We start from the raw sequence: 18,190 nt of genomic DNA, 5'->3' as shown, positions 1-18,190 counted from the left end.
TTTAGTAGAGACAGGGTTTCTCCATGTTGGTTAGGTTGGTCTCTGGATTACAGGCGTGAGCCACCGCGCCCGGCCAAAACAATCTTTTTTTTTAATAGTTATCTAACAAAAGATAAAAGAAAGAACAAGACAGTGGTTCAATTAAGAAATGTCTAAAGATTATTCCGTAATCCCAGCACTTTGAGAGGCCAAGACGGGCGGATCACCTGAAGTCAGGAGTTCTAGACCAGCCTGGCCAACAAGATGAAACTCCGTCTCTATTAAAAACACACAAAAAAATTAGCTGGGCATGGTGGTGGACGCCTGTGATCCCAGCTACTCGGGAGGCTGAGGTTGGAGAATTGCTTGAACCCAGGAGGCGGAGGTTGCAGTGAGCTGAGATTGCACCACTGCACTCCAACCTGGGTAACAAGAGCGAAACTCTGTCCAAAAAAAAAAAAAAAAAAAAGGTTATTGGGCCCCCAAATGCCAGAGTGGGCTTCCCAGAAGAGGGATAATTCTCATTCAAGGCCAGGCACGGTGGCTCACGCCTGTAACCTCAGCACTTTGGGAGGTCCAGGCAGGTGGATCACTTGAAGTCAGGAGTTTGAGACCAGCCTGGCCAACATGGTGAAACCCCAACTCTCCTAAAAAAAAAAGACAAAAAACAAAAATTAGCTGGGCGTGGTGGTAGGTGCCTGTAGTCCCAGCTACTCGGGAGGCTGATGCAGGAGAATCACTCTAACCCAGGAGGTGGAAACTGCAGTGAGCCGAGATCGTGCCACTGCACTACAGCCTGGGTGACACAGTGAAACTCTGTCCAAAAAAAAAAAAAAAAAAAATTAACATTCAAGTGGACCAGAAAATTGCCTCGGCATTTTTAAGGAATTTCTTCCCAAATGGAAGATGTGAATTATGTTGGACAAATAAATTCTGCCCTGGAACAATTTAATACAATTTTGCTTCTGCAACATACAGGGATACCTTCATTCACTGAAGTGCAGCCTGCTGCTGCTGCCCTTGTAGAAGTTGACAGGGCAATGGGGAAGACAGAGACACTTGTTAGATCACACAAACAGGTGTAAAATTGCAGCTGTGTCCATGCAAGAAGAGTTTGTACTTGGGGAATCTTGACCTAGTTGGGGAGGTCAGAGAAGTTTCCCCAGGCAGAAAGTGATTGCAGATTCAAAAGACGAACAAACCAGCAATGGTGAGGTGGAAAGAGCATGTGCAAAGGCCTAGTGGTGGGAGGGAGCAAGGCAAGTTCTAAAGAAGTCCTTTGGAAATGCAGAGTGCAGTGAGGTGTGAGATGTTGCCAGAGAGGCAGGGCCAGGCTGCACAGGGCCTTGTGGGGTATGGTGAGGTGGTTTGTCTTTATTCTTAATTGAAGGGGCAGGCCAGGCACAGTGGCTCATGCCGATAATCCCAGCACTTTGGAAGGCCTAGGCCGGCAGATCGTTTGAGGTCAGAAGTTTAAGACCAGCCTGGCCAACATGGCAAGACCTCATCTCTACAAAAAACTTTTCAAGTTACCCAGGTGTGGTGGTGCTCACCTGTGGTCCTAGCTACTCAGAAGGCTGATGGGGGAGGATCACTTGAGCCCAGGAGCTGGAGGCTATAGTGAGCCATGACTGCACCACTGCACTCCAGCTTGGGTGATGGAGCGAGACCTTGTCTCAAACCAACCAACCGACGAACAAAAAAGCAGAGCCAGTGTGGTGCAGGTGGACAAGACTGCAGACAGTTGCAGTGGTCAAGGTGAGAGGTGACGGTGGCTTACATCAGACTGGTGCAGTTAGAGCTGGAGAGATTCTGGGATTTATTGATTTATTGATAAACAGTAAAACTGACTTCCTGTCAGCCTGGGTATAGTGGATGATCAGGAGAGGGAGGGGTCCGGGGACCAGTTTCGGGTGGGCGGCTAGTTCTCTGGCTCATGTGCCTGGTTTGCACAGAAGAGCTCACTGTGGACAAGGTGACCTTAAGGAGTCTGTGGGCTTCAAGGGGACAGCTGGAGATAAATACCTGGCTCAGGGGAAGTGCCTGGCTTGAGATGTAAATGTGGCAGAAAGATGGGAATTGGAGTCTAAGGGTAAAAGATAAACCGGGAAGAGGGTGAAGATGAGAAGCCAGCGCCTGGGTGTGAGCCTGAAGGATGCCTATGTTAACAGCCTGCTCTGGGGGGTCAGCCTGCCAAGGAGCAGCTAGAGCTGAAGGACCAAATTCAGGAGAGCAACACAGCCACTGAGCCCTGGAAGGTGGCGCTCCACAAGCTCTGATCGGGGCTCCCGACACAATGACAGATGGCCATTCAACCAAGGAACGCAAGGGGCCTGGAGCCCGCGAGATGAGTGTCCCCATCTGCAAGGGAGCTGACCGGGACACGGGCATGTCCACAGGCAGTCTGTTCAGTCCCCAAGGGCAAGACCAGGGTTCAGGGAGAAGGGTTTTGTGACAACCAGCAGTATGCATGCTAGGGGTGGAGGCGGGGATGCTAGGGACACCCAGCAGTGTCAGGGCAGTTCTGACTGGGGACACCATGCTTGCTTGGTGTTATCCAAGCTGGCCAGCCTTGGGGTGTCTGGGGAGCTGCAGCCCTGGCTTCTGCAGTCCTCCTTTTAGAGATGGACTTCATCTCTTGCAGGTAGAATGACCCCATTCCCTGCATCGCCTGTAAGGAGACAGAACGAGGTGCTCAAGCCAGCTGAAGGGGATGTGAGATGCTTTGGACCCACTGTAGGGCCTACTTGGGGAATCTAAGGCTTCTTTCCACTGTGCTTTTTGCCATGGGCCAGGATAAAGAAGGGGAGGGCAGGCATCTTCCCAGGCAGCAGGGGCGGAGTCTCCCCAATCCAACCTCCTCTTGCCCTACCCTAGGATGGCACAGATTGCTGTGAGGGAGACCAACCCCACAGCATGAAAACCCCAGGAGGAAGCAGGGGACCCCCAACCCAAGGGCAGGTTCACAGTAGCCTAGAGGCCAGGGCTGGACCCCAGGGGTCCAAGGCCACCATCCGCGGAGCAGTCCCCTCTGCTGGGGAGCACCCTGGTGCAGAGACTGAGGCCTCGCTGAGCTGTGCTCCTCTCAAAGACAGCTGTACCCTAAATACCCCCTCACTGGGAAGGAAAGAGGAGGACAGCTCCTTGTTGGGTGTGGGAGTGGAGCCAAGGTGGACTTGAGACTCTGGGCGGCTTCTGTGGTATCTGAGGTTGCTTGTTTCTCAGTATCAGCGCGAGGCTCGAAGGTGAAGGGACTGGGGAGGGGCTCCTGGAATCGCTCCTGCGACCTTCTTATTCTACAGGTCCAGATACCAAGACCCAGCCCAGGGCCTGGGAAGCCTGCAACCCCGGGACTGCACAGACACGAACCCCATCACCCCTCCCGCTGGGGGAGGACGGGCCAGGTCAAGTTGGGTCAATGTCCACATTGAGAAGAGGGAGGCCGGCATGTCCCAGGGTGCGGAGAGACGCTCCACTGCGGAGGATTCTGGGTCCCGTGTTGATACGGAGTGCTTCCCCTCCTGCGGTGGAGTTAGTGTCTCTTGGTGGGTGGGGGGCTGAGGAAGCTGCTCTGTGCCCCAGCCCACCCCCAAGGGACTCGCCACTCCCACTGCCGTGGAACACCAAGCACTGGGGCCCGTCCCCAGCGCCACCTCCAGCACGAGCTGCAGGAAGCAAGGGCTGTGGAGACGGGCGGAGGCGGCGGGTGTACTCTCCCAGCTCCTTTTCGGGTAGACCTGTCTTCTCTCAGCGCCAACTCCAAAGATCCCAAAAAGGGTGGCCGAGCCCAGGGGCAGCTCCTAGAGTCATCAGCAGCTCCCCTTGGGGGACTTTTTGACGCCGGGCAGGGGCCTCGCGGAAGCCGACGCGCGCTTCTGGTGTCGCCATTTGGCCCGGCGGTTCTTGAACCAGACCTGGGGATGGGGGGAATGCTCAGCCCTAGCCCCAGGTCCCGCGTCCCACCGGCTCCCGAGGGTCCCACAGCGAACGAGAGGGGAGCTTCGCGACAGGGGTGTGGGCGGACGGCGCTGTAGAGCCGACACCCGGTCGCGACTGCGCGCCACCTGCCCTTATTAGCTGCGGACAGACTCGGTGGGTCTGGACGCGAGATGGGAACCCCCTTCGTACCCGCCCCAGCCTCCAGCTGGCGGCGACCAGGACGCCCCTTCTTGGGTTCCGGGCTCTTCTGAATTTCCCAAATTCTGGACGTGAACGCGCGCCTCTTTCGTCATCAGGGGAAAGTGTAAAATAAAAGAAAAGAAAAGTAGCCCTCCCGTCCCTTTCCCGCGACACCTCCCTGCTCTCACCCGCTCCTCATACCCCCGGACGCCCAGCGCCGTCCAGGGACCTCTTCCCTCCGGCGCGCCAGGGCGGGGCTTGGGCCGAGGCCGTCTTGGCAAAGGGCGCCCGCCCGCCGGGACCCCAGTCCAGTGTAGCCGCGGCCCGCGCGCTCTGGGGAGAGGCTGGGCGGGGCACCCACCTCCACGCGCTCCTCGCGAAGGCGGATGCGGCCGGCCAGGCGCTCGCGCGTGCTCACGTCAGGATACTGGTTCTGCACGAAAAGCGCCTCGAGCGCCTGCAGCTGATCCTCGTTGAAGATGGTGCGGTGGCGCCGCGTGCGCCGCTGCGAACCCGGGCCGACCGCGCCCGGGAGCGCCCCGGAACCTCCGGCTGGCGCACCCAGAGACAAGGGCACCGCCGGTACCAGCCTCAGCGGCCACGCCAGACGAGCACCTGCGGAGCGAGGGCGCGGTGAGGCGCGGGGCTGGGGCCAAGCTCGGCACCCACCGCGCCGCGCCCCGGGCTCCCCAGCCGGGCCCCGCGCCCCGCTCCGCGCCCACTCACCCAGCCCGGCGGCCGCCTCTGGGGGCCCGCAGGGCGCCGCGCGGGGGCCGCAGCAGCAGCAGCAGGCGCAGGGCGCAGCCTCGGGTGCCCCGGGCTCCTCTGGCTCCGCGGGGCTCTGGCGACCGGCAGGCTGCGGTGGGCAGGCGGCCCGGGCCGGGGGGCTCCGCTCGGGCAGGCTGGAGAGGATGTGCTCTATGGAGAAGGGGCAGGGCCGCCCGGGACCCCGGCGGCTCGCCACGCCCCCCGCCGCTGCCGCCATGCCCGGCCCGGCCGGGCCGCCGCCGCCGCGGGAATATATACGTCGGTGGGGAGCGCGCAGTAATACCCGGGCCGGGCGCCCAGTCCACGCGGGTTAATCCCGCAGCGCCGGCCGCGAACGCGCTAATCCTCGACTGCGGCGGCCCTGCCTCGGCGCGCGGGGGCCGGGGGCGCTGCGGGGAGGGCGCCCTGTGCCCCCCACCCCGCCCCGCGTCCTCCTGTCCCACTGGGGCCCGCCGCTCAAGCGGGCAGGGCGACCGGCGGGGGAGGGGCAGAGGGCCGCCTCCCCGCCGCCCGCGGGGCCTGGCAGCCACTCGGAGGGCGCCCTGACCCTGGCAGCCCCCCAGAGCGCGGCGGTGCCTCCCGGCCCAACCTCTGGGGGCTCCCCTCGTTCGGCCGGGCCTGATTCCTCGTCCCCTCTGGGGCCCTACTATGGCGGCTCAGCACGCCTGCGGAAGCCCAGCCTAGCCGCCCACCCGAAACTCCTGGACCGCAGCCTCCATGGGGCCCGACACCACTGGCAACCCCACGATCCCGCCGCGCTCGGGTCCCGAACCTGCCCGCCACCTCGGAGCCAGGGTCTCATGGCCCTGGAGGGCGTGAGAGCGTGGCAGGAAGCCTGCGCTGCCGGGTCCCCCCAGTTCTGCGTCTCCTCACCTGTGTCAAGGAGAGCTCCCGGCCCCTTCCGAGGCCCCTCCTCGGTGCTTCGGAGCCGCCTGTCCTCCAGCTTTCCCACTGGTCCCAGAATCCCCGCGAAAACATCCAACACTGCACCCCGCCCTTCTCCGCACTGCCGCTGCCCCCCAGAAGCTGTGGGCTCCCCGTCCTCGCTCTCCACCCAGGCCAGTCCTACTCTGGCCACACCGTCCTCGGTCCCTTCTGCCACAGCGCAGGTGACCCGCACTTGGCTACACTGTTTCACCCTCAGTGAAGCGGCTCCTGGCAGCGGGACCGTCACTTCAGCTTAAGACCCTCTCCTCTTGACCTTCGAAAATACAGTGTGGGACTCATAGCACAGAGAAACAGACGGCCTGGCTCATACTCCGTTGTCACTTTCTGGCCGTGTGACCTCCACAGGCGTCTTCAGCCTCTGGGCTTGGCTTTCCCAATCTGTAAACTGTAGTGACTAGGTGTGAGAGGATTAGAACCTGGCCGCCTCCCCAGGGCAATGCGCATTCCTGCGCTCCTCCCGCCACCAGCCCCTCTGCAAGACTCTTTGCCATCCCCACTGTGCTATCAGCGAAAGTGCTGTGGACATCACTGCGACCGAACCTGCTGATATAATTTCTGTCACAAGAGCTCCCACATAGGGTTCCCAGGGGTTGTTAGTCTGGAGGCTCAGTGATGGAGCTGCCACCTCCATGAGTGGCTCTGTCAACCCCTCCTCCACCCACCTCTTGGTGATAGAATGGCTGCCACAGCCCCACACTTTTCATCTCCTCCCATGGCCCTTTGGATGGCCATGGATCCCTCCTCCCTCAGCAGACCTCCCTCACAGAACTGCATCTGGACCATCCTCCAAAATCAGAGTTCTGCTATGATGGGGAAGGCAGGGTCATTGGTCAGGAGAGCCACCCCAACGTTTGCTGAGCCCTCTTCTTCCTAGCCCTGGCCATTCCTTCATCCTTTCCCATTCTCACCCTCGATACCTATTCCAGCCTTGGAGCTCCAGACACCGTCTTTGTGACAGTGACTCACAAGTGCACCTCCAGCCTGGCCTCTCTCTCTGCTCCAGGCTCTTGTTTCCAGAGCCTGCTCCATATCTCCATCTCCACCACCAATAAAGGTCTCCCAGTCACCGTGCCAGAAAGGAACTCAAGGTCTTCTCAAAATCCCTTTCTTGCCCTGTGTTCTCCACTTTTACAAATGGGCCACTGCCCACCTGTCCATCTCCAGTGCTCATTCTCTTCCACCTATCTGCCTCTGTGTGTGCCCTGCCTCTTCACCAGTCCACCTTGGTAAATGGCCCACTGTGGCACTTTTTCAAAAAGTTTATTTTCTATTTTGCATTATTTTTTGAGACAGGGTCTTGCTCTGTCACCCAGGCTGGAGTGCAGTGGTGTGATCACAGCTCACTGCAGCCTTGGCATCCTGAGCTCAAGTGATCCTCCTGCCTCAGCCTCCCAAGTAGCTGGGACTAGAGGTTCACCACCATGCTCAGATAATGTTTCTGTTTTTGGGGGGTTTTGCCATGTTGCCTAGGCTGGTCTGAAACTCCCGAGCTCAAGCAGTCCGCCTGCCTCAGCCTCCCAAAGTGTTGGGATTACAGGCATGAGCCACTGTGCCTGCCTGGCCTGACCCCCTCCCTTTTTTTTTTTTTTTAAGATGGAGTCTCGCCCTGTCGTCCAGGCTGGAGTGCAGTGGCGTGATCTCAGCTCACTGCAAGCTCCACCTCCCAGGTTCACGCCATTCTCCTGCCTCAGCCTCCCAAGTAGCTGGGACTACAGGTGCCTGCCACCACGCCCAGCTATTTGTGTGTGTGTGTGTGTTTTTATTAGAGACGGGGTTTCACCGTGTTAGCCAGAATGGTCTCGATCTCCTGACCTTGTGATCTGCCCGCCTCGGCCTCCCAAAGTGCTGGGATTACGTGCCCGGCCTTTTTTGTTTGTTTGTTTTTTTACTTTTGAGACAGGGTCTCACTCTTTCACCCAAGCTGGAGTACAGTGGGTGACCATAGCTCACTGCAGCCTCGAACACCTGGGCTCAAGAGGTTCTCCCACCTCAGCCTCCCGAGTAGCTGGGAGCACAGGCACACACCACCACGCCTGGCTAATTTTAAAAAAATTATAGATAGGGTCTCACTATGTTGCCCAGGCTGGTCTAGAACTCCTGACCTCAAGCAATCCACCTGCCTCAGCCTCCCAAAGCTCTGAGGTTACAGGTGTGAGCCACTGTGCCTGGCCACTGTGGCGCCTCTGAAACATGCTGGCAGGTTCTCTGACACTGCTCCCTTTGGGAGTTTAATTGGGTTTCTTCCTGAACATGGGCTGGCCTTCATGACTTGCTTGTACAAAATCCATAGAATGCAGCAGAACTGACATCGTGTGGCTTCTGAGGCCAAGTCACACACACAGTCACACAGATCAGATCAGTGACCCAATTCCTTCTCTCTCTCTCACACACATCTTGGGATGCTTGATCTTCGCACCCAGCCACCATGCTGTGAGGGACACAGGCAGCCTTGGGAGAGGATAGGAGTGTTCCTGCCAGCAGCACCAGCTGAAGGACCCACCCAACCCCTGCATGGGTCACCTACAAGTGAGTGAGGAAGCCTTCCAGATGGCTCTGGCCCCATTGGACTGCAACCACAGGAGACACCAAAACTGAGAATCCCCTCCCTGAGCCCAGTCGAGCTCCATGACTATAAAAGATAATAAAACAGATGATGCTGGCTGTTTTTACTGCACCAAGTTTGAGGTGGTTTGTTATATAGCTACGGATAAGCAGAACGGGATCTGGTACTGGAAGTGGGGTGCTACTGATACAAAACCTAAATCATGTGACATTGGCTTTGGGATGGGGCAGTGTCCGGGAGCTGGGAGGACCTTGCAGAGGCCGACAGTGGGGACTTAGAGGAAAGTGAAGAAATTGTTACTGGAAGATGGAGGAAAGAAGACCATTGTTATGCAGTGGCAGGAAGTTTAGCAACATTGTCACCTGTAGCCGAATAGGAAATAGAAGCTAGACAGTATTCCCAAGAATAAAATGATCTAAGGAGATACCCAGAGAGAAGGTTCAAGGTGCTGCTTGGCTTCTTCTAGCTACCAATAATAAAAAGAGAGAAGATATGATTCAAAAAGCAAGATTTAGGGCCAGGCATGGAGGCTTACTCCTGTTATCCCAATGCTTTGGGAAGCTGAGGTGGGAGAATCACTTGAGGCCAGGAGTTCAAGACCATCCTGGGCAACATAGCAAGACCCTCATCTCTATAAAAAAAAAGTTTTTTCTTTGAGATGGAGTCTTGCTCTGTTGCCCAGGCTGGAGTGCAGTGGTGTAATCTCCGCTCACTGCAACCTCCACCTCCTGGGTTCAAGCAATTTTCGTGCCTCAGCCTCCCGAGTAGCTGGGATTACAGGCATGTGCCACCATGCCCAACTAATTTTTTTGTATTTTTAGTAGAGACGGGGTTTCTCCATGTTGGCCAGGCTGGTCTTGAACTCCTGACCTCAGGTGATCCGCCCGCCTCAGCCTCCCAAAGTGCTGGGATTACAGGCGTGAGCCACCTCAGCTGACTACAAAAAAATTGTAAAAATTAGTTTTGGTGGTGGCCCCAGCTTGTGGTCCCAGCTACTTGGGAGGCTGAGGCAAGGGGACTGCTTCAGCCTGGAGGTTGAGGCTGCAGTAAGCCATGATCGTACCACTGCACTCCAGCCTGAGCAATACAGAAAGACCTTGTCTCTAACTAAAACAAACCAAAACAAAATACCAGAACATAAAGGGTTGCTTCACAGACACTTTCCAACAGACCAGAGGGTCTAGCTGCGGGGCTGCAAGGGCGTGGAGTTCCTGACAAATTCAAGGAAGAGGCCCTCAGGTTCAAGGGAGGGGCATAAAGAGACTCTGCCTCTGTGTGGAGGGATGGAGAGGAGCTGGAGCTGGGAAACCACCCACTCGCCCACTTCCTAATCCCACAGCCACCCACCTCTCTTGGTATCACTCCCTGGAATTGCAGCCCAAGACAGGGATTTAGGCACCAGGGCTTCCTGAGGTGGTAGGGGAGGGCAGCGGATACAGAAGCTGCAGAAGCTCCACTGTAGCCCACAGAGGGTCGGGGTGCACAGTCTCCCCACTCCAAGGCGGCTTCCACTTGGCCGGTGCTCCAGAGAAGGGGCCTGCTGTGAGTGGGGGGCTCCAGGTGAGGCCAAGGGTGGTTCCTATAGCCCTGCAGAGTTCCGCTCCCCTGGCTTCTTGGGCTAAGTCCATTCCATTCAGATGCAGGGAACAGGAAGTCTGATTAGTCACAGCTGCTGGGCAGGTGTACAGGAGGAAGGTTGGTGAGGCCAGCAGCCGCCCCTGCTGCATGAGTTGGTCCTGAGGTTGTAACTGAGGATCATCCCCTCCCCATTCCTCCCCTTTTCGGGGATCCGTCTCCTGGAGCCAGAAGCACTTCTGAAGGTCTGGGTGGCTCATCTGGTGGGCTGATCCGGGTCCTCCTCCTCGAGGGGTCTGATCCCCTGGGTGCCAGCCTGTGGCAGGCTGCAGTGCTCTAGTGGTCCATTGACAGGGAGGGCTGGGCATGGGAGCATCACAGGACATCCAGGGGATGCCCAGAAGATGGAACATTCCTCCTGGTCCCCAGTATGAGCTGGGGTGGGAACCTGAGCCAGCCTGGGGACTCCTTTGCTTGCTGGCACAAGGAAGCTAGAGTGACTGGGCAACTGTCATAATTTATGTTTCACGCAACCCTTACCGTGACCCTGGTGATGGCGCTCCCCGCCTCCCACCCCAACAGACCCAGAACCTAAAGTTGTGAGGTTGGGAACACAACCACCCCAGGGGCATTACCAGGAATCCTGGGAAGCAAAGCACCCCTGGGTCTCAGACCAGTGTATTCACCCATGGAAGCAGCACGCATCACCCCGGAGCTTCAGGTGCCTCTCTTGATGTCCTCATCTCCTAACATCCTTCCTCTTCCTCCCCCTCCCCCTCCCCTCCCCCTCCCCCTCCCCTCCCCCTCCCCCTCCCCTCCCCCTCCCCTCCCCCTCCCCCTCCCCTCCCCCTCCCCTCCCCCTCCCCTCCCCCTCCCCTCCCCCTCCCCTCCCCCTCCCCTCCCCCTCCCCCTCCCCTCCCCCTCCCCTCCCCCTCCCCTCCCCCTCCCCCTCCCCTCCCCCTCCCCTCCCCTCCCCCTCCCCCTCCCCTCCCCCTCCCCCCTCCCCCTCCCCTCCCCCTCCCCCCTCCCCCTCCCCTCCCCCTCCCCTCCCCCTCCCCTCCCCCTCCCCTCCCCTCCCCTCCCCTCCCCTTCCCCTCCCCTCTCCCTCCCCTCTCCCTTTCCTCCTCCTCCTTCTCCTTCTTCTTCTTTTCTTTTTTTTTCCCAAGACAGAGTCTCACTCTCGCCCAGGCTGGAGTGCAGCAGTGTGATCTTGGCTCACTGCAGCCTGCCTCTGCCTTCCAGGTTCAAGCGATTCTTGTGCCTCAGCCACCTGAGTAGCTGGATTCCAGGCATGCACCAACATACCCGGCTAATTTTTTGTATTTTTAATAGAGACAGGGTTTCACCATGTTGCCCAGCCTGGTCTCGAACTCCTGACTTCAGGTGATCTGCCCATCTCAGCCTCCCAAAGTGCTGGGATTACAGGAGTGAGCTACTGCACCAGGCCCTCATCTCTTAACTTCTAACCTTGCTCTGTCCAGGTCCCTGAACCAACCAGCTCAACTATCTGCTACTTCTAGTGGGTCTTGCAGGTTCTGTCTTTGCAGAGTGGATGGCACAGTGCTCACAGAAACTCTGCCGTTTGGGAGTCTTTACCCTCATGCTCCACTGCCGTTCAGGGCCGCCTGAGTGAGCTGTGGGGCAGATGTCATAAGTGAGGCCACATGAGATGGCAGTCACCTGCTTTCACAGCTTACGTGTGTCCTCTGGACTTGCTGAGAGCTGATCCTCGTAATGCCACTTCTGTTGTGTGATGGTACCTTGAGACCTGGTGGCTTGGCCAAGCACAGTGGCTCACGCCTATAATCCCAGCACTTTGGGAGGCCGAGGCAGGAGGATTGCTTGAGCTCAGGAGCTGGAGACCAGCCTGGGCAACATAGCAAGACCTTGTCTCTACAATAAATAAAAAAATTAGCTGGGCGTGGTGGCATGAGCCTGGGGTCCCAGCTACTCAGAAGGCTAAAGCAAGAGGATCGCCTGAACCCAGGATTTCGAGGCTGCAGTGAGCCAAGATCACACCACTGCACTTCAGCCTGAGCAATAGAACAAGACCCTGTCTCAAAAAATAAATAAATAAAGCCTGGCATGGTGGCTTATGCCTGTAATCCCAGCACTCTGGGAGGACAAGGTGGGTGGATTACCTGAGGTCAGGAGTGCCAGACCAGCCTGGCCAGCATGGAGAAACCCCGTCTCTACTAAAAATACAAAAATCAGCTGGGCGTGGTGGCAGGCACCTATAATCCCAGCTACTCGGGAGGCTGAGGCTGGAGAATCGCTTTAACCCAGGAGGCTAAGTTGCAGTGAGCCAAGATCACACCAGTGCACTCCAGCCTAGGTAACAGAGTGAGACTGTGTCTCAAAATAAAATAAAATAAATAAATGACCCAGTGGGTGTCTCTGACAATACCCAGCTCTAATGAGCCTTCTGGTCACTCAGTAGCCCATCGTCAGATGCCCAGTTCCTGCCAGGGCCCAGAAACGTGGAAGGAGCTGTTTTGTTTTCTTTTGTGTTTTGAGATGGAGTCTCGCTCTGTCTCCCAGGCTGGAGTGCAGTGGCACAATCTCGGCTCACTTCAACCTCCGCATCCCAGGTTCAAGTGATTCTCCTGCCTCAGCTTCCCAAGTAGCTGGGACTACAGACACCTGCCACCATGCCCGGCTGTTTTGTGAATGGTATGTGGCACGGCCTTGCTCCAGAACCCTAGGAGTGGGCACTGCCACCCTTCCACTGCAGCCTGCTGAAGGCCCCACATGAAACCTTTCTTTGCCAAGCACTGGCCATGGCTCTGTCAGGTCACAGGGTCAGGCTCAGGGCTGCTGGTGCCACAGCCTGGACCTGCAGCAGATCCCGTACTGCCCTAGGCTCTACTAACAGCTGGCATCCTCCATATCACCCACAAATTTTTTGGGCAGTATTCCCAAGTTTTTTCCGCCTCCAAATCACAAAGAAGCCTCACCCTGTTGTGTTCTTTCGTAGTGGTGAGAGGAGCTGGGTGCTCGCCCTCCGCTTTGGAGGAGTTGCTCTGGCATCCCAGGCTGCTGGGCTCCCAGAGGCTGCTTTTTTTTTGTCTCTTCTTCATTAGTGGTTTGTGAGAGTTCTTTGTATATTTAAGATACTAGTTCCTTATCAGATATATGATTTGCAAATATTTTCTCTCATTCTGTGGGCAGTTTTTACTTTTTCTTTTCTTTCTTTTTTTTTTTTTTTTCCTGAGACGGAGTCTTGCTCTGTCGCCCAGGCTGGAGTGCAGTGGCGCGATCTCGGCTCACTGCAAGCTCCGCCTCCCAGGTTCACGCCATTCTCCTGCCTCAGGCTCCCCAGTTGCTGGGACTACAGGCGCCCCCCACCACACCCGGCTCATTTTTGTGTTTTTAGTAGGGACGAGGTTTTGCCATGTTGGCCGGGCTGGTCTGACCTTAGGTGATCCGCCCACCTCGGCCTCCCAAAGTGCTGGGATTATAGGAGTGAGTCACTGCACCCAGGCTTTACTTTTTTTTTTTGAAACAAGGTCTCACTCTGTCGCCCAGGCTGGAGTGCAGTGGCATGATCGCAGCTCACTGCAGCCTTGACCTCCTTGGCTCAAGCCATCTTTCCATCTCAGCCTCTCGAGTAGCTGGGAACACAGCCGCATGCCACCATGCCTGGCTAACTGTAAAAAAAATATATATATATATATACGTATGTACACACACACATTTGTATGTACACACACACACACACATTTGTAGAGACAAGGTCTCGCTGGCTTGGCACAGTGGCTCACGCCTGTAATCCCAGTACTTTGTGAGGCCGAGGTGGGCAGATCACCTGAGGTCAGGAGTTCAAGAGCAGCCAAGCCAACATGGTGAAACCCCGTTTCTACTAAAAATACAAAAATTAGCTGGGCGTGGTGGCATAGGCCTGTGTCCCAGCTACTAGGGAGTCAAAAAAAAAAAATTGAGACAAGGTCTGGCTATGTTGCCCAGGCTGGTCTGGAACTCCTGGGGTCAAGCAATCCTTCCACTTCAGCCACCCACAGTGCTGAGATTACAGGTGTGAGCCATTGCACCTGCCCGTTTTTTGCCTTTTTATTTTTAGAGTCAGAGTCTCACTACATTGCCCAGACTGGTCTCAATCTCCTGGGCTCAAGTGATCCTCCGGCCACAGGCTCCGGAATAGCTGGAAGTCCAGACGCTTACCAGCATGCCTGGCTTCAGCTGGCATTTTGATAGGAGTTATATTGAATCTGTAGATTAGTTTTCGGAGCAATGCCATCTCAACAATATTTAACTCTTCCAAGCCATGAATATTAGATGTCTTCCATTTATTTAGTGCTTTGATCTCTTTCAACAATGTTTTGTAGTTTTCAGAGTTTAAGTTTTCATTTTGGTTACGTTTGTTCCCTAATATTTTGTTCTTTTTTTTTTGACAGAGTCTCACTCTATCACCAGGCTGGAGTGCAGTGGCGTGATCTTGGCTCACTGCAATCTCCGCCTCCTGGGTTTGATTCTCCTGCCTCAGCCTCCCGAGTAGCTGGGACTGTAGGCGTGCACCACCACACCCGGCTAATTTTTTTTTTTTTTTGTATTTTAGTAGAGATGGGGTTTCACCGTGTTGGCCAAGATGGTCTTGATCTCCTGACCTCATGATCCGCCTGCCTCGGCCTCCCAAAGTGCTGAGATTACAGGCGTGAGCCACTGCGCCTGGCCATATTTTGTTGTTTTTAACATTATTGTAAATAGAGTGGTTTTCATTTTTTTTTTTTTTTTTTGAGACAGAGTCTCGCTCTATCGCCCAGGCTGGAGTGCAGTGGCGCGATCTCCGCTCACTGCAAGCTCCGCCTCCCAGGTTCATGCCATTCTCCTGCCTCAGCCTCCCGAGTGGCTGGGACTACAGGCACCTGCCACCACGCCCAGCTAGCCCAGCTAATTTTTTGTATTTTTAGTAGAGACAGGGTTTTACCATGTTAGTCAGGATGGTCTCAATCTCCTGACCTCGTGATCCACCCTCCTTGGCCTCCCAAAGTTCTGGGATTACAGGTGTGAGCCACCGTGCCCAGCCAATACTGATGCATTTTATTTCATTTTCCTACCTAATTGTAGAGCTTTCTTTTTTTTTTTTATTATTATCATAAGGAAAATATATTTACTACTCATTAAGTGGAAGCAGATCATCATCTTCGCTGTCTTCACATTGACTAGAATGAGGAGGAAGAGGAAGGGTTAGTCTTATTATCTCAGCAGTGGCAGAAGTAGAAGAAAATCCTCACATAAGTTCACCTGTGCAGTTCAAGCCCATATTGTTCAAGAGTTAACTGTACTTTAAATATACATATATGCATGTAGAAATATAAAATGTAAAAAACGACAGGCTCCCTTAATCCTGCTCATCAGAGATTACTACTTGTCAGGCCTCTGAGCCCAAGCCAAGCTATTGCATCCCCTGTGACTTGCACGTATACACCCAGATGGCCTGAAGTAACTGAAGATCCACAAAAGAAGTAAAAATAGCCTTAACTGATGACATTCCACCATTGTGATTTGTTCCTGCCCCACCCTAACTGATCGATGTACTTTGTAATCTCCCCCACCCTTAAGAAGGTTCTTTGTAATTCTCTCCACTCTTGAGAATGTACCTTGTGAGATCCACCCCTGCCCGCAAAACATTGCTCTTAACTTCACCGCCTATCCCCAACCTATAAGAACCAATGATAATCCATCTCCCTTCGCTGACTCTCTTTTCGGACTCAGCCCACCTGCACCCAGGTGAAATAAACAGCCATGTTGCTCACACAAAGCCTGTTTAGTGGTCTCTTCACACGGACACGCATGAAACTACTATGAAATGTTTTGGGTCTAGACCAGCAGCAGATTTAATATCAAATCTTTTTTTTTAGATAGAATCTCACTCTACTCACTCTGTCGCTCAGGCTGGAGTGCAGTGGTGTGTTCTCGGCTCACTGCAACCTCTGCCTCCCGGGATGAAGAAATTCTTGTGCCTTGGCCTCCCAAGTAGCTGGGATTACAGGCGTAAGCTACCACACCCAGTTCATTTTTGTATTTTTATTTTTATTTTATTTTTATTTTTATTTTTTAGTATTTATTGATCATTCTTGGGTGTTTCTCGGAGAGGGGGATATGGCAGGGTCATAGGATAATAGTGGAGAGAAGGTCAGCAGATAAACACGTGAACAAAGGTCTCTGGTTTTCCTAGGCAGAGGTCCCTGCGGCCTTCCGCAGTGATTGTGTCCCTGGGTACTTGAGATTAGGGAGTGGTGATGACTCTTAACGAGCATGCTGCCTTCAAGCATCTGTTTAACAAAGCACATCTTCCACTGCCCTTAATCCATTTAACCCTGAGTTGACACAGCACATATTTCAGAGAGCACGGGGTTGGGGGTAAAGTTATAGATTAACAGCGTCCCAAGGCAGAAGAATTTTTCTTAGTACAGAACAAAATGGAGTCTCCTATGTCTATTTCTTTCTACACAGACACAGTAACAATCTGATCTCTCTTTCTTTTCCCCACATTTCCCCCTTTTTTTTCCGACAAAACCGCCATCGTCATCATGGCCCGTTCACAGTAACAATCTGATCTCTCTTTCTTTTCCCCACATTTCCCCCTTTTTTTTCCGACAAAACCGCCATCGTCATCATGGCCCGTTCTCGATGGCCGCTGTCTCTTCGGAGTTGTTGGGTACACCTCCCAGACGGGGCAGCCGGGCAGAGGCGCTCCTCACCTCCCAGAGGGGGCGGCCAGGCAGAGGCGCTCCTCACCTCCCAGACAGGGCGGCCGGGCAGAGGCGCTCCTCACTTCCCAGACGATGGGCGGCCGGGCAGAGGTGCTCCTCACTTCCTCCCACACGGGGCGGCCGGGCAGAGGCGCTCCTCACCTCCCACAAGGGGCGGCCGGGCAGAGGCGCTCCTCACATCCCCGACGATGGGTGGCCAGACAGAGACGCTCCTCACTTCCTAGACGGGGTGGTGGCCGGGCAGAGGCGCTCCTCACTTCCCAGACGGGGCGGCCGGGCAGAGGGGCTCCTCACATCCCAGACGATGGGCAGCCAGGCAGAGACGCTCCTTACTTCCTAGACGGGGTGGCGGCTGGGCAGAGGCTGTAATCTTAGCACTTTGGGAGGCCAAGGCAGGCGGCTGGGAGGTGGAGGTTGCAGTGAGCCGAGATCACGCCACTGCACTCCAGCCTGGGCAACATTGAGCATTGAGTGAGCGAGACTCCATCCGCAATCCCAGTACCCCGGGAGGCCGAGGCGGGCAGATCACTGGAGGTCAGGAGCTGGAGACTAGCCCGGCCAACAAGGCGAAACCCCGTCTCCACCAAAAACACAAAAACCAGTCAGGCATGGTGGCGCGTGCCTGCGATCCCAGGCACTGGGCAGGCCCAGGCAGGAGAATCACAGGAGCCCAAGGCAGGGAGGTTGCAGCGAGCCGAGATCACAGCAGTACAGTCCAGCCTCGGCAACAGAGGGAGACCGTCGAAAGAAAGAAAGAAAAGAGAGAAAGAGAGAGAGAGAGGAAGGAAGGAAGGAGGGAAGGAAAGGCAGGCAGGCAGGCAGGCTAGAGCTTTCTTTTCTTTTTTCTTTGTCTTTTTTTTTTTTGAGACAGAGTCTCACTCTGTTGCCCAGCTGGAGTGCAGTGGCACGATCTTGGCCCACTGCAACCTCTGCCTCCTACGTTCAAGTGATTCTCCTGCCTCAGCCTCCCGAGTAGCTGGGATTACAGGCACGCACCACCACGCCTGGCTAAGTTTTGTATATTTTTAGTAGAGACAGAGTTTCACTATGTTGGCCAAGCTGGTCTTGAACTCCTGATCTCAGGTGATCCACCTGCCTCATTCTCTCAAAGTGCTAGGATCATAGGCGTGAGCCACTGTGCCCAGCCTAGAGCTTTCAATACAATGTTGAACTGAAGTGGCGAGAGTGTACATCCTTGTGCTGTTCCTGATCTTAGAGGAAAATGATTCGGTCTTCACCGTTGAATGTGATGGTAGCTGAGGATTTTTCCTAGGTGCCCTTTATCAAGTTGTAGAAGTGTCTTTTTTTTTCTTTTTCTTTTTTTTTTTTGAGATAAAGTCTCACTCTGTCACCCAGGCTGGAGTGTAGTGGCGCAATCTCCTCTCACTGCAACCTTGCAATCTCTGCCTCCCGGGTTCAAGCAGTTTTCCTGCCTCAGCATCCCGAGTAGCTGGGATTGCAGATGCATGCCATCAAGCCTGGTTAATTTTTGTATTTTTAGTAGAGA

The 18,190-nt window shown here is 55.2% G+C and overlaps 1 protein-coding gene across 1 annotated transcript; it reads right to left on the bottom strand.

Annotated features, from left to right (window-relative positions):
- Positions 1-1,781: 1,781 nt before the first annotated feature.
- GSC2 (goosecoid homeobox 2) lies at positions 1,782-5,083 on the bottom strand. Its single transcript, XM_002830840.5, has 3 exons — positions 4,825-5,083; positions 4,460-4,713; positions 1,782-3,893 (listed from the first exon to the last, which is right to left on the bottom strand). Exons 1-3 carry the CDS (start codon positions 5,081-5,083, stop codon positions 3,789-3,791), a joined length of 618 nt encoding a protein of 205 aa, XP_002830886.2. The 3' UTR covers positions 1,782-3,788.
- Positions 5,084-18,190: the final 13,107 nt, after the last annotated feature.

Source organism: Pongo abelii, chromosome 23 (genome assembly GCF_028885655.2).
Source record: "Pongo abelii isolate AG06213 chromosome 23, NHGRI_mPonAbe1-v2.0_pri, whole genome shotgun sequence".
NCBI lineage: Eukaryota > Metazoa > Chordata > Mammalia > Primates > Hominidae > Pongo > Pongo abelii.
Note: the sequence above shows the minus strand (reverse complement) of the source record. Positions and strands in the feature narration are given on the sequence as shown.

What these genes read in the sequence shown, in the direction of transcription:
- GSC2 (XM_002830840.5), bottom strand. Translation starts at nt 5,083, where the DNA reads ATGGCGGCAGCGGCGGGGGGCGTGGCGAGCCGCCGGGGTCCCGGGCGG. An exon ending in AGAGGCGGCCGCCGGGCTGG is followed by an intron (nt 4,714 to 4,824) that starts GTGAGTGGGCGC and finishes CTCGCTCCGCAG; the next exon opens with GTGCTCGTCTGGCGTGGCCG. An exon ending in TTCGCGAGGAGCGCGTGGAG is followed by an intron (nt 3,894 to 4,459) that starts GTGGGTGCCCCG and finishes CCCCATCCCCAG; the next exon opens with GTCTGGTTCAAGAACCGCCG.